Source organism: Lontra canadensis, unplaced genomic scaffold (assembly GCF_010015895.1).
Source record: "Lontra canadensis isolate GAN:19392208 unplaced genomic scaffold, GSC_riverotter_1.0 scaffold23, whole genome shotgun sequence".
NCBI lineage: Eukaryota > Metazoa > Chordata > Mammalia > Carnivora > Mustelidae > Lontra > Lontra canadensis.
In genome coordinates this window covers 12,349,543-12,362,434 of record NW_022631017.1, presented here as the reverse complement: position 1 = coordinate 12,362,434, position 12,892 = coordinate 12,349,543, and the positions used below count along the sequence as shown (strand labels likewise).

The 12,892-nt window shown below is 36.9% G+C and overlaps 1 protein-coding gene across 1 annotated transcript in view; it reads left to right on the top strand.

Annotated features, from left to right (window-relative positions):
* ZUP1 (zinc finger containing ubiquitin peptidase 1) overlaps positions 1-12,892 on the top strand; it is a 37,950-nt gene that overhangs the window by 24,476 nt on the left and 582 nt on the right. The window contains exons 7-8 of the mRNA XM_032861961.1: positions 7,770-7,921; positions 8,966-9,186. Coding sequence (XP_032717852.1) covers positions 7,770-7,921; positions 8,966-9,186 — 373 coding nt within the window. The remainder of the gene's footprint in view (positions 1-7,769; positions 7,922-8,965; positions 9,187-12,892) is intronic.

The window sequence follows — 12,892 nt, the reverse complement described above, 5'->3', positions numbered from 1 at the left end:
CAATTTTCCCAACACCATTTATTGAAGAGGCTGTCTTTTTTCCATTGGACATTCTTTCCTGCTTTGTCAAAGATTAGTTGACCATAGAGTTGAGGGTCTATTTCTGGGCTCTCTATTCTGTTCCATTGATCTATGTGTCTGTATTTGTGCCAGTACCATGCTGTCTTGATGATGACAGCTTTGTAATAGAGCTTGAAGTCCAGGATTGTGATGCCACCAACTTTGGCTTTCTTTTTCAATATTCCTTTGGCTATTCGAGGTCTTTTCTGGTTCCATATAAATTTTAGGATTATTTGTTCCATTTCTTTGAAAAAAAATGGATGGTGCTTTGATAGCAATTGCATTAAATGTGTAGATTGCTTTAGGTAGCATAGACATTTTCACAATATTTATTCTTCCAATCCAGGAGCATGGAACATTTTTCCATTTCTTTGTGTCTTCCTCAATTTCTTTCATGAGTACTTTATAGTTTTCTGAGTATAGATTCTTAGCCTCTTTGGTTAGGTTTATTCCTAGGTATCTTATAGTTTTGGGTGCAGTTGTAAATGGGATTGATTCCTTAATTTCTCTTTCTTCTGTCCTGTTGTTGGTGTATAGAAATGCAACTGATTTCTGTGCATTGATTTTATATCCTGACACTTTACTGAATTCCTGTACCAGTTCTAGCAGTTTTGGAGTAGAGTCTTTGGGTTTTCCACATATAGTATCTTACCATCTGCGAAGAGTGATAGTTTGACTTCTTCTTTGCCGATATGGATGCCTTTAATTTCCTTTTGTTGTCTGATTGCTGAGGCTAGGACTTCTAGTACTATGTTGAATAGCAGTGGTGATAATGGACATCCCTGCCGTGTTCCTGACCTTAGCGGAAAAGCTTTCAGTTTTTCTCCATTGAGAATGATATTTGAGGTGGGTTTTTCATAGATGGCTTTGATAATATTGAGGTATGTGCCCTCTATCCCTACACTTTGAAGAGTTTTGATCAGGAAGGGATACTGTACTTTATCAAATGCTTTTTCAGCATCTATGGAGAGTATCATATGGTTTTTGTTCTTTCTTTTAATGTGTTGTATCACATTGATTGATTTGCGGATGTTGAACCAACCTTGCAGCCCTAGAATAAATCCTACTTGGTCGTGGTGAATAATCCTTTTAATGTACTGTTGAATCCTATTGGCTAGTATTTTGGTGAGAATTTTTGCATCTGTGTTCATCAAGGATATTGGTCTGTAGTTCTCTTTTTTGATGGGATCCTTGTCTGGTTTTGGGATCAAGGTGATGCTGGCCTCATAAAATGAGTTTGGAAGTTTTCCTTCCATTTCTATTTTTTGGAACAGTTTCAGGAGAATAGGAATTAGTTCTTCTTTAAATGTTTGGTAGAATTCCCCTGGGAAGCTGTCTGGCCCTGGGCTTTTGTTTGTTTGGAGATTTTTGATGACTGTTTCAATCTCCTTACTGTTTATGGGTCTGTTCAGGCTTTCTGTTTCTTTCTGGTTCAGTTGTGGTAGTTTATATGCCTCTAGGAATGCATCCATTTCTTCCAGATTGACAAATTTGTTGGCGTAGAGTTGCTCATAGTATGTTCTTATAATTGTCTGTATTTCTTTGGTGTTAGTTGTGATCTCTCCTCTCTCATTCACGATTTTATTTATTTGGGTCCTTTCTCTTTTCTTTTTGATAAGTCTGGCCAAGGGTTTATCAATCTTACTCATTCTTTCAAAGATCCAGCTCCTAGTTTCATTGATTTGTTCTATTGTTTTTTGTTTCTGTTTCATTGATTTCAGCTCTGATCTTTATGATTTCTCTTCTCCTGCTGGGTTTAGGGTTTCTTTCTTGTTCTTTCTCCAGCTCCTTTAGGTGTAGGGTTAGGTTGTGTACCTGACACCTTTCTTGTTTCTTGAGAAAGGCTTGTACCGCTATATATTTTCCTCTCAGGACTGCCTTTGTTGTGTGCTACAGATTTTGAACCATTGTGTTCTCATTATCATTTGTTTCTATGAATTTTTTCAATTCTTCTTTAATTTCCTGGTTGACCCATTCATTCTTTAGAAGGATGCTGTTTAGTCTCCATGTATTTGGGTTCTTTCCAAATTTCCTCTTGTGATTGAGTTCTAGCTTCAGAGCGTTGTGGTCTGAAAATATGCAGGGAGTGATCCCAATCTTTTGATACCAGTTGAGACCTGATTTAGGACCAAGGATGTGATCTATTCTGGAGAATGTTCCATGGGCACTAGAGAAGAATGTGTATTCTGTTGCTTTGGGATGAAATGTTCTGAATATATCTGTGATGTCCATCTGGTCCAGTGTGTCATTTAAGGCCTTTATTTCCTGGTTGATCTTTTGCTTGGGTGATCTGTCCATTTCAGTGAGGGGAGTGTTAAAGTCCCCTACTATTATTGTATTATGGTTGATGTGTTTCTTTGATTTTGTTATTAATTGGTTTATATAGTTGGCTGCTCCCACATTGGGGGCATAGATATTTAAAATTGTTAGATCTTCTTGTCGGACAGATCCTTTGAGTACGATATAGTGTCCTTCCTCATCTCTTATTATAGTCTTTGGCTTAAAATCTAATTGATCTGATATAAGGATTGCCACTCCTGCTTTCTTCTGATGTCCATTAGCATGGTAAATTCTTTTCCACCCCCTCACCTTAAATCTGGAGGTGTCTTCGGGTTTAAAATGAGTTTCTTGTAGGCAACATATAGATGGGTTTTGTTTTTTTATCCATTCTGATACCCTGTGTCTTTTGATTGGGGCATTTAGCCCATTAACATTCAGGGCAACTATTGAGAGATATGAAGTTAGTGCCATTGTATTGCCTGTAAGGTGACTGTTATTGTATATTGCCTCTGTTCCTTTCTGATCTACTACTTTTAGGGTCTCTTTTTGCTTAGAGGACCCCTTTCAATATTTCCTGTAGAGCTGGTTTGGTGTTTGCAAATTCTCTCAGTTTTTGTTTGTCCTGGAAGCTTTTAATCTCTCCTCCTATTTTCAATGATAGCCTAGCTGGATATAGTATTCTTGGCTGCATGTTTTTCTCGTTTAATGCTCTGAATATATCATGCCAGCTCTTTCTGGCCTGCCAGGTCTCTGTGGATAAGTCTGCTGCCAATCTAATATTTTTACCATTGTATGTTACAGACTTCTTTTCCCGGGCTGCTTTCAGGATTTTCTCTTTGTCACTATTCTTGTAAATTTTACTATTAGGTGACGGGGTGTGGACCTATTCTTATTGATTTTGAGGGGGGTTCTCTGAACCTCCTGGATTTTGATGCTTGTTCCCTTTGCCATATTGGGGAAATTCTTTCCAATAATTCTCTCCAATATACCTTCTGCTCCCCTCTCTCTTTCTTCTTCTGGAATCCCAATTATTCTAATGTGGTTTCGTCTTATGATGTCACTTATCTCTCGAATTCTGCCCTCGTGGTCCAGTAGTTGTTTGTCCCTCTTTTGCTTAGCTTCTTTATTCTCTGTCATTTGGTCTTCTATATCGCTAATTCTTTCTTCTTCCTCATTTATCCTAGCAGTGAGAGCCTCCATTTTTGATTGCACCTCATACTAGCTTTTTGATTTCAACTTGGTTAGATTTTAGTTCTTTTATTTCTCCAGAAAGGGCTTTTATATCTCCCGAGAGGGTTTCTCTAATATCTTCCATGCCTTTTTCGAGCCCAGCTAAAACCTTGAGAATCATCATTCTGAACTCTAGATCAGACATATTACCAATGTCTGTATTGATTAGGTCCCTAGCCTTTGGGGTACTGCCTCTTGTTCTTTTTTTTGTGGTGAGTTTTTCTGCCTTGTCATTTTGTCCAGATAAGAGTATATGAAGGAGCAAGTAAAATACTAAAAGGGTGGCAAGAACCACAGGAAAATATGCTTTAACCAAATCAGAAGAGATCCCAAATCGTGAGGGGGGAGAAAGGGGATAAAAAGAGGTTCAGAAAGAAAAAGAAAAAAGAATCAAAAGAAGAAAACGAATAAAGAAAAAATATAAAAAGGAAAAAAATATGTATATATTAGATAAACTAGTTAAAAAACTTTAAAAAAGAAAAGGGTAAAAGTTAAAAAAATTTATCAGAAGAAGAGAGAAAAATTGAAAAAGAAAAAAAATTAAATTAACTGTAAGGCTAAAGAATCATGGGGAGAAAGCCATGAGCTCAGTGCTTTGCTTTCTCCTCCTCTGGAATTCCGCTGCTCTCCTTGGTATTGAAACTGCACTCCTGGGTAGGTGAACTTGGTCCTGGCTGGATTTCTTGTTGATCTTCTGGGGGAGGGGCCTGTTGTAGTGATTCTCAAGTGTCTTTGCCCCCGGTGGAGTTGCACCGCCCTTACCAGGGGCCGTGCTGAGTAATCCGCTTCCCTGAGCGCTTTCTGTAGAGTTCCAGAGGACGGGAATGAAGATGGCGGCCTCCCAGTCTCCGGCCCGGAGAAGCCGAGAGCCCGGGGCCCCATTCCTCAGTGCGCCCTCAGAGAACAGCGCCCAATTACTCCCGTCACCCTGGCCTCCGGCCGCGCTCCAAGCTGACCGAGCCTGCGACCGGTTCAAGGTAACCCCGAGCTGTGAGCTCACTCCTTGGCTCTGTCTCTGTAGCCAGCTTCCCCGTTCTAATACCTGTAAGCTCTGTGACACTCAGACACCCCCCATCCTTCTGTGACCTGAGGCCATGCTGGACCTGAGGCCATGCTGACCCCGCGTGGGCTTCACCCCAGTTAAGCCTCTGGAGCGATGGGAACAGACTTTTAAAAGTCCTGATTTTGTGCTCTGTTGCTCCGCCACTTGCCGGGAGCCGGCCCCTCCCCCTGCGATCTATCTTCTCGTTGCTTTGGATTCACTTTTCCGCCAGTCCTACCTTTCAGAAAGTGGTTGATTTTCTGTTTCTAGAATTGCTGATCTTCTTCTCTTCGATCTCCCATTGGATTTGTAGGTGTTTGCAATCTTTAGATAAGCTCTCTAGCTGATTTCCCGCTACCTGAAGTAGTCTCAGCCTGCTACTTCTCCGCCATCTTGACTCTTTCCAGCAATCATGTTTTTAATTTTAAGGGGTAATTTCACAGCATCATAGTCTGTTATGGTTGCAAATTTTTTCCCAACATTTTCTTTCTTTCTGTTCCTTGCGTTTTGTGGGTTTTTTCAATGTTAATTTGTTTTCACATCTATTTATTTTAGTCTTTTGCATTTTGAAGTCTTTCTTCTTTTTTAAGTCCTAGTTGTCCATTCCTAGAGTGAGGATGAAGCACTAAAAGATCAGCGGTCCTATAGGATTACTTGGAGCTTGCAGATAAGCGGACTCCATTTATAGAGTTTGGGTGGAAGCTTGCTATTTGTTTGGGGAACTCCAAAAATTTTAATATAGGAAGAGATCTTTTCTTGGGGCCATTTAGAGAAGAGTTCTCCACTCTCCTGCCTGGAGCTCCTGCATTGATGGAGTGGGTTAGTTAAGCAGTAATTTGCCTTTCTTATGCAAGTTTTCAATTCCTTTAACATTATAGCCCCATTGCTACTCTCCCCAATGACTAGTGCCTCTGAGCTTCCAGCATCTCTGGGATTTTAAGACAATTGTCTGTTTTTTCCATTCACTTTTATGTTTCCTTTTCTGCTTTTCATTTCCCAAAAATACAGGACATTTTGGGCTGTCTCCATTCTCTTTGTCTTTGGCTGTTTGAATCATTTTCTCCTTCAGTATGATGATGTTGGGCTTTCAAGAGGGAACGGAGATAGATGCTTTTGATCATTTTTAAGGGAAAGTTTGCCTTTAAGCTTCATGGCTCTGTTTTCCTTTATATTTGTTTTATATCATTTTTATCACATAATTGATTAGGTTCAGAGGTAAAACTATTTCTTGAGTTTTAAATAGGTAAACTTTGGAGGTGCTTGGGTGGCTCAGTTGGTTAAGCGTCCGACTCTGGATTTCAGCTCAGGTCATGATCTCACAGTTGTGAGATTGAGCCCCACATGGGGCTCCCTGCTCAGTGTGGAGTCTCAGCTTGAGATTCTCTCTCTCTTCTGCCCCTCCACCTTCCTCCACTCGTGCTCTCTTTCTCAAAATAAATAAAATCTTTAAAAGAAAACAAATAGGAAAACCTTGTTTAATAATTTTCTTGAATTATTTCAATCAAAAGGACTTTTAATGTCTTCTAACTTTACTATTTCTTCTTTTCTTCTTGCCAGTCTGTTCACATTTTCAGATTACATCTATATATCATATACTGAGTTTTCAAATAATATTTAAGGAAAGGAAAATATCTGTCTAAAATACCTGGTAATATCCAGCTTTTTCTGTTGGTGCTTGAAACAGTTTAATTTTTTAGTAAATCCTCTTTAATACTGTGCTCTGAATTTGTTTACTACTTGTTGGTCTTTATTTCACTCTCTGACTTATAGTTGTAGGGTACTATTCAGATTCTAAATCTAAATATGCAGTCAATTTCTAACCTGAAAGGTACCTGCTTTTTAAAAAATTTATTCAGAAGTTCATTTCAGTGTTTAAAACTCTGTAGTAGGGACACCTGGGTGGCTCGGTTGGACGTCTGCCTTTGGCTTAGGTCATGATCCCGCAGTCTAGGATCGAGTCCCACATTGGGCTCCTTGCTCAGCGGGGCGCCTGCTTCTCCCTCTGTCTGCTGCTACCCCTGCTTGTGTGCACGCTCTCTGTCTCTCTCTCTGACAAATGAATATATAAAATCTTAAAATTAAAATTAAAAAAATAAAACTCAATAGTAATCAGTTGAAAGTTAGCCTCAACACTAAATTTGCTGAGGCTAAGGATAGCAACCATTATAATTTTAGTGTATTGGGAGACTTTTTTTGTCAAGAGAGACAAGGAAGGACAGGATATCTGTCCTATACTTTAAAGTGAAAGAAAAACTTTTTAATTGCTATTGCTTATAACTGAGCTTTTATTTTTATTTTTTTTTAAGATTTTATTTTTTTATGAGAGAGAAAGAGCATACACACACAGGTTGGGGGAAGGGCAGAGGGAGAGAGAGAATCTCAAGCAGACTCCTTACTCAGCAGGGAGCCTGACATGGGGCTTGATCCCAGAACCCTGAGAGCATGACCTGAGCAGAAATCAAGTGTTAGAATGCTAACTCACAGAGCCACCTAGGCGCCCCTTGCTTATACCTGACCTTTTAAAAATAGTTGCTGAGAACTGTCAATAGTGCTTCTGGTTAAAATAATTTCATTTATTCAAGGTTGACTTCCTGCTGTGGAAGGAATACCACTGTAGTCTAGTGCCAAGTAGCAGATAGATAGATGTATAGATGGATGTCCATACAGGGTTTTTTGAGATCTTTGTAGGTATTCTTTTCTTGTCTGTTATTGGAATTTGTGAGAGCCAACAGGAAAAATACTCAGGATATTTTTGATAGATGTGAATGGCTATTGCGGAATTAAAATTAGAAGTCAGCTTCTAATTGATCATCAGGTTTAGAGAATTTAGAATGAAAGTTGTGTCTCACATTACATGTAGATGACTTTTAAAAACCAAGTATGGTCCTTATTTACTGTTCACGGGGATTATGTGTGTCAGAAAATGTAACTTTTAGATCAGTGATCAGTCTTATTATGAAATTATTTAAATAATTATTTCGTCATAAAATGACATTTTTCTGGATACATAATGGAACTTATATTTATTTTCTTCTTAAGAAAATACTGATGAGATAAAATTAGTTGTAAATTAAAATTTCTTTGTATTTGATGACTCCATTGGTGAAAGTTTTAAAAACTCTTCTACAAACAGTCCATTTTGTTAATTTTTTTATAGGTGCCACATAGTTGATTTTCATAAGTCAACTGGTCCTTTGGGTACACATCCTCGTTTATTTGAATGGATATTGAACTATTATTCTTCAGACCGAGAAGGGAGTCCAAAAGTAATGTGTACATCTAAACCTCCAATCTATCTTCAGCATCAAGGTTGGTATAACTCATAGATAATAAGTATAGCTTATACCTTTACAGGAAAACTAATTGACTTTTGCTCTTTTAAGATTCAGGTAGTAGGGAAGAGGAGAGTATTGTGACATTAGTCTGATTTTCAGAGCTACATTGTCCTTATGATTGGTACCTTCCTGGGTATTGAAGGGTGCTATCCCTTATATTATTTCAGGGCCACCCAGTTCACTCTTCTGTCTTGTTCATCCCTTACTTGTTTAGGTCTTCACCTAAGACTTCAGTGAGGCCTTCCTTGATCACCTTATTTGAAATTCCATCTTGTTATCCACCCCTCACCGCTGGCATTTTCTGTTTCTCTTCCCTGCTTTATTTTTTTGCTTCTAACATAATAATATGCTTATTTATTTACTTTGTTTATATTCCTTCCTTTTAGAGTGAAAACTCCATGAAGGCAGGAATGTTTGTTTTATTTGCTTCTGTATAGCTAACTGCTTGGAATAGTACCTGGCACATGGACACTTGATAAATTTTGTTGAATGGATGATTTGAAGCAACAGAAATAGGAGAAGTAAATGTTGGGAGTTTCATCATTTAGGAATACAAGCTGTAAAAGTTAAGCCCTTTCCATTGAAATTCTAGTATATATAAATTTACTTTTGTTAACCTTTTGGATTCATGAGAGTTTTTGTTCTGTGGTAGGTAATTTTCAAATGCTTTCTTGTGAGATAATTTGGATAAGAAAGATCAAGGGATTAGGAAGGGAAAACTAAAATAATATGGCACAGTAGACACAGAGTTTTTTGTAATGAAACTTTTAAGAAAAGAAAAATTGAGTAAATGAAAACTGAAGGCTAGGAAATAGAACTAAAACTATTATGTCTTCAGAGAAAGAGTACCTGTTAGAGAGACTGACTGTATTTCTATTCTATACACACATGTGCACATACTGCAGAGAATATATATACTGTGTGTGTGTATGTTCAGTAACATGTCTATATGTATAGCAATAGATAGGACACACACATATATAGCTGTTTCTTTCTTTTTTTTTTTTTTTTTTGATAGGTCATAGTCGCACAGTTGTTGGAATTGAAGAGAGAAAAAACCGAACATTATGTTTACTAATATTTGATCCTGGATGTCCTTCTCGAGAAATGCAGAAACTGTTAAAGCAAGACATGGAGGCTAGCAATCTCAAGCAACTTCGGAAATTTGTGGGAAATTTAAAACATAAGCAATACCAGATAGTGGCAGTAGAGGGTGTCCTTTCTTCAGAGGAGAAAGTTGTAAGTATCTACATATTTGATTATGTGAAGCTTGAACAAGTTGAACTTATAAGTTTAAGATTTTTAGTTAAAATCAGTGTTATCCCTTTGTATCTCATTCTGCATTATTTTGGTTTTGTATCATTTAATTTCTGGAGTGGACATCTTTAAATTTCAAATGCTACCTAATGACTTTCAAATACTTTACTCAGCTTCATAAAAATGTTTAATCTTATATAATGTAATTGTTAATGCCAGGCAAATGATGAAAAATGGCAACATATGTGGTAAGAAAACCTAACTCAATCCCAGGAGACCTAATGCGTATTGGTCTTAATAATTATGGTTTATTAAGTATGATTCTTATAATTATTGTGGCTCTATCTTACACATCTGCAGTTACTGGATATACAACACAGTTCTAGAATTTAACTTCATACAGTTGCCTCTTTATCCTTTACAGTTAAGTGGTGACTGGTACATTCAGAAGAATTTCTAGGTATAGAAAACCCTCCACTTGGTATAAACTGAAGTTATATAATGTCATATCAATTCTAGAAAATACAGTTCTCAGTATCTTAAGAAACTTCCCTACCAGACTACTCCACATGATTTGTTTCCCTCTGAGAAGAAAAGAGAGGACTAGAGAGGAGCGTTTATGAAGAGTAAGAGTAATAGGATTACAAGAAAAAGCTCTAAAATCACTTGAAATGAGAGAGAGAACTAGAGTTCATCTTTTCAGCCTTACAACTTGGACTATAAAGGTGAAGATTGTTTCAGAAGTTCTTCAGTTAATTACATCTTAAAGGTTTCTTTGTTGTGTATAAATGCCAAAATCACATTCATTTTTGCACCCTATCATTAATTTGGCTGCACAAAGTTAGAGAGTAATTTTATTTATTTATTACTTTTAAAAAGACTTATATTTTAATTTTATTTTTTAAAAGATTTTATTTATTCAAGAGAGCATGCGTGCACACATAAGCAGGGGGAGGGAGAGGAAGAAGTCGGCTCCCTGTTGGGCAGGGAGCCCCAAGTAGGGCTCGATCCCAGGATCCTGGGATCATGACCCAAGTGGAAGGCAGTTGCCTTTGGATAAGAAAGATCAAGGGATTAGGAAGAGAAAACTAAAATAATATGGCATATAAAAATATATGTGCCCCTATATTTTTATTTTATTTTATTTTTAAAGATTTTATTTATTTATTTGTCAAAGAGAGAGCACAAGCCAGAGGAGCGCCAAGCAGAGGGAGAAGCAGGCTCCCCACTGAGCAAGGAGCCTAATATGGGACTTGATCCCAGGACCCTGAGATCATGCATGACCTGTGCCAAAGGCACGCACTTAATCAACTGAGCCACCCAAGCGTCCCTGTATTTTTATTTTAATTCCAGTGTTGTTAACATACAATATTATATTGGTTTCAGGTATACAATGTAGTGATTCAACAATTCTATACATTACTCAGTTAAGGGTTCTCTTAATCCCCTTCACCTCGTTTACCCATCCCTGAACTTACCTCCCCTCTGGTAGCTATCTGTTCTCTATAATTAAGAGTCTGCTTTTGTTTGTTAGAGGTTAGTTTTAGTAGTTATAAATGTTCATCAGCAGAGCATAGGTGAGATTAAATATTATCATGGAGCCTAGCTGAACATTTTAGTTGTTAACTTTCTGGTTTTGGAAACTGAGACATTGGTGTTAGTAGAATACTAAAAATGTAATATGCTACTGTACTTTTTTTTTTTTTTTTTTGAGTCATGGAGGGTAGCTGTGTCTTTAACCAAAAAAATCAGGACTTGACTAACTGTATAATACCGCCAGAGAGAGAAGAAATAACAATATGATTAGTGATTATAATTGTAATATTAATAAAGTAGTACTTTATAATGCTTGCTTTGTATTAGGCATCATAATTTTACACAGATCTTAACTAATATAATCTACCCCATAGTGTAGACACTATTTTACAAATGAGGATACCTAAGCTCGAAAAGTTGTTATATTTCTAAAGTCATGCAGCTGCTAAGTTATATGAGGCAGGATTCCAGTTCAGTCCATCTACATCCAGCGTCCTCTATATTGCTTCTTCTGGGAGGATACAAAGTCTCATCATTTCATGTTTGCTAAGTAAGCTTATATGTGAACAATTCACTTTTATTGGAAAGATAGGACAGTATATTTTGAAAAACGAAAAATCATCAGTTAATATTGTTTTCGTATATCACTTGCAAGCTCAGGGTTTTGTTTTTTCCTTTTTTTTTTTTTTTAAATCACTGTGTCTTATAGTTATTCTGCCATTTTTAACAATGCTTTTATACATTATAGGAATTCAGCAAATACTGATGTATTGACTGATCTGCATATCACCAGATAGAAACTGGCGTCTGTAACTAAGGGCGCATTAATGACTTTACTTTTTATTTCAGGGTGGTGGTTTTCTTATATCTCATTTTAAAATATCTTTTTCCTCCCAAGTGATAACTATAATTTTAATTGTAGGAATTTCAGAACAAATTTGGTATTTTAAAGTATCGTAAAATGTAGATATTTGTAACTGCATTTTGTGTTTTGTTCCTCATATTTGGAGTTAATTAATTATATTTTAATAATCATGCAGCTCTTACTCAAGGAGAGGAATCGGTTTTCACAAAACTGTTTTCATCCTGGCAGCTTTCCTATAATTACCATAATACATTTCTACCATAAATATATTTTGAGTATCTAATAATTCCAAACTGTTACAGATTTTGGAACACTTGTTTAGGTGAAAGGATTTATGCTGGAAGGTATCTCCTAATACAGTTCAGTTGTAATGGATACAAACCTATTTAATAGCCATTCTCCTCAGTTCTTTTTATGTGTTGACATGTTGTAGTTAAATTGTATCACTGCATTCTTTGTTTTCCATTATGTAATCCTTGTACTCTTAACTTGATTTAACTTTGTTTTAAATTAGCTTGGTATAATATGTCTTGACTTGTAAACACAAGTTGTGAAAATGGAAGAAATGTTTAAAAGTCTTTTAGGGGCACGTGGGTATCTCGGACAGTTAAGCATCTGCCTTCAGCTCAGATCATGATCTCAGGGTCCTAGGATCCAGCCACCCTCCCCTCCCCTTCCTCAGGCTCCCTGCTCAGTGGGGAGTCTGCTTGTTCCCCTCCCTCTTCCCCCTTCTTGTGCACGCCACCCCCCCAGTCTTTAAAAGTGAAATTTTTAAGGCCATAATGAAGGAAATAATTTTCTTAAAGGTTCTCTGTTCACAGCCCTCTCTCTCTCCTCTGTGTTTATACATACCTCTTTCTGACTGTGAGCCATCATTTTACTTTGACTCATTATTCCTTAAAACATAGAATTTTCTTTTTACTTTTTTCTGTTTTGTCTTCACCTGGTATTTTGTTTAATTTCTTTTTTTTTTTCTTTTTCTTTTTTGGTTTGGCTTTAAAAATGTTTATTTCTGGGGTGCCTGGGTGGCTCCCTCTTCCCCCTTCTTGTGCATGCCCTCTCTCTCTCTCTAAGTCTTTAAAAGTGAAAATTTTAAGGCCATAATGAAGGAAATAATTTTCTTAAAGGTTCTCTGTTCACAGTCCTCTCTCTCTCCTCTGTGTTTATACATGTCTCTTTCTGACTGTGAACCATCATTTTTACTTTGACTCATTATTCCTTAAAACATAGAGTTTTCTTTTTACTTTTTTCTGTTTTGTCTTCACCTGGTATTTTAATTTCTTTTTT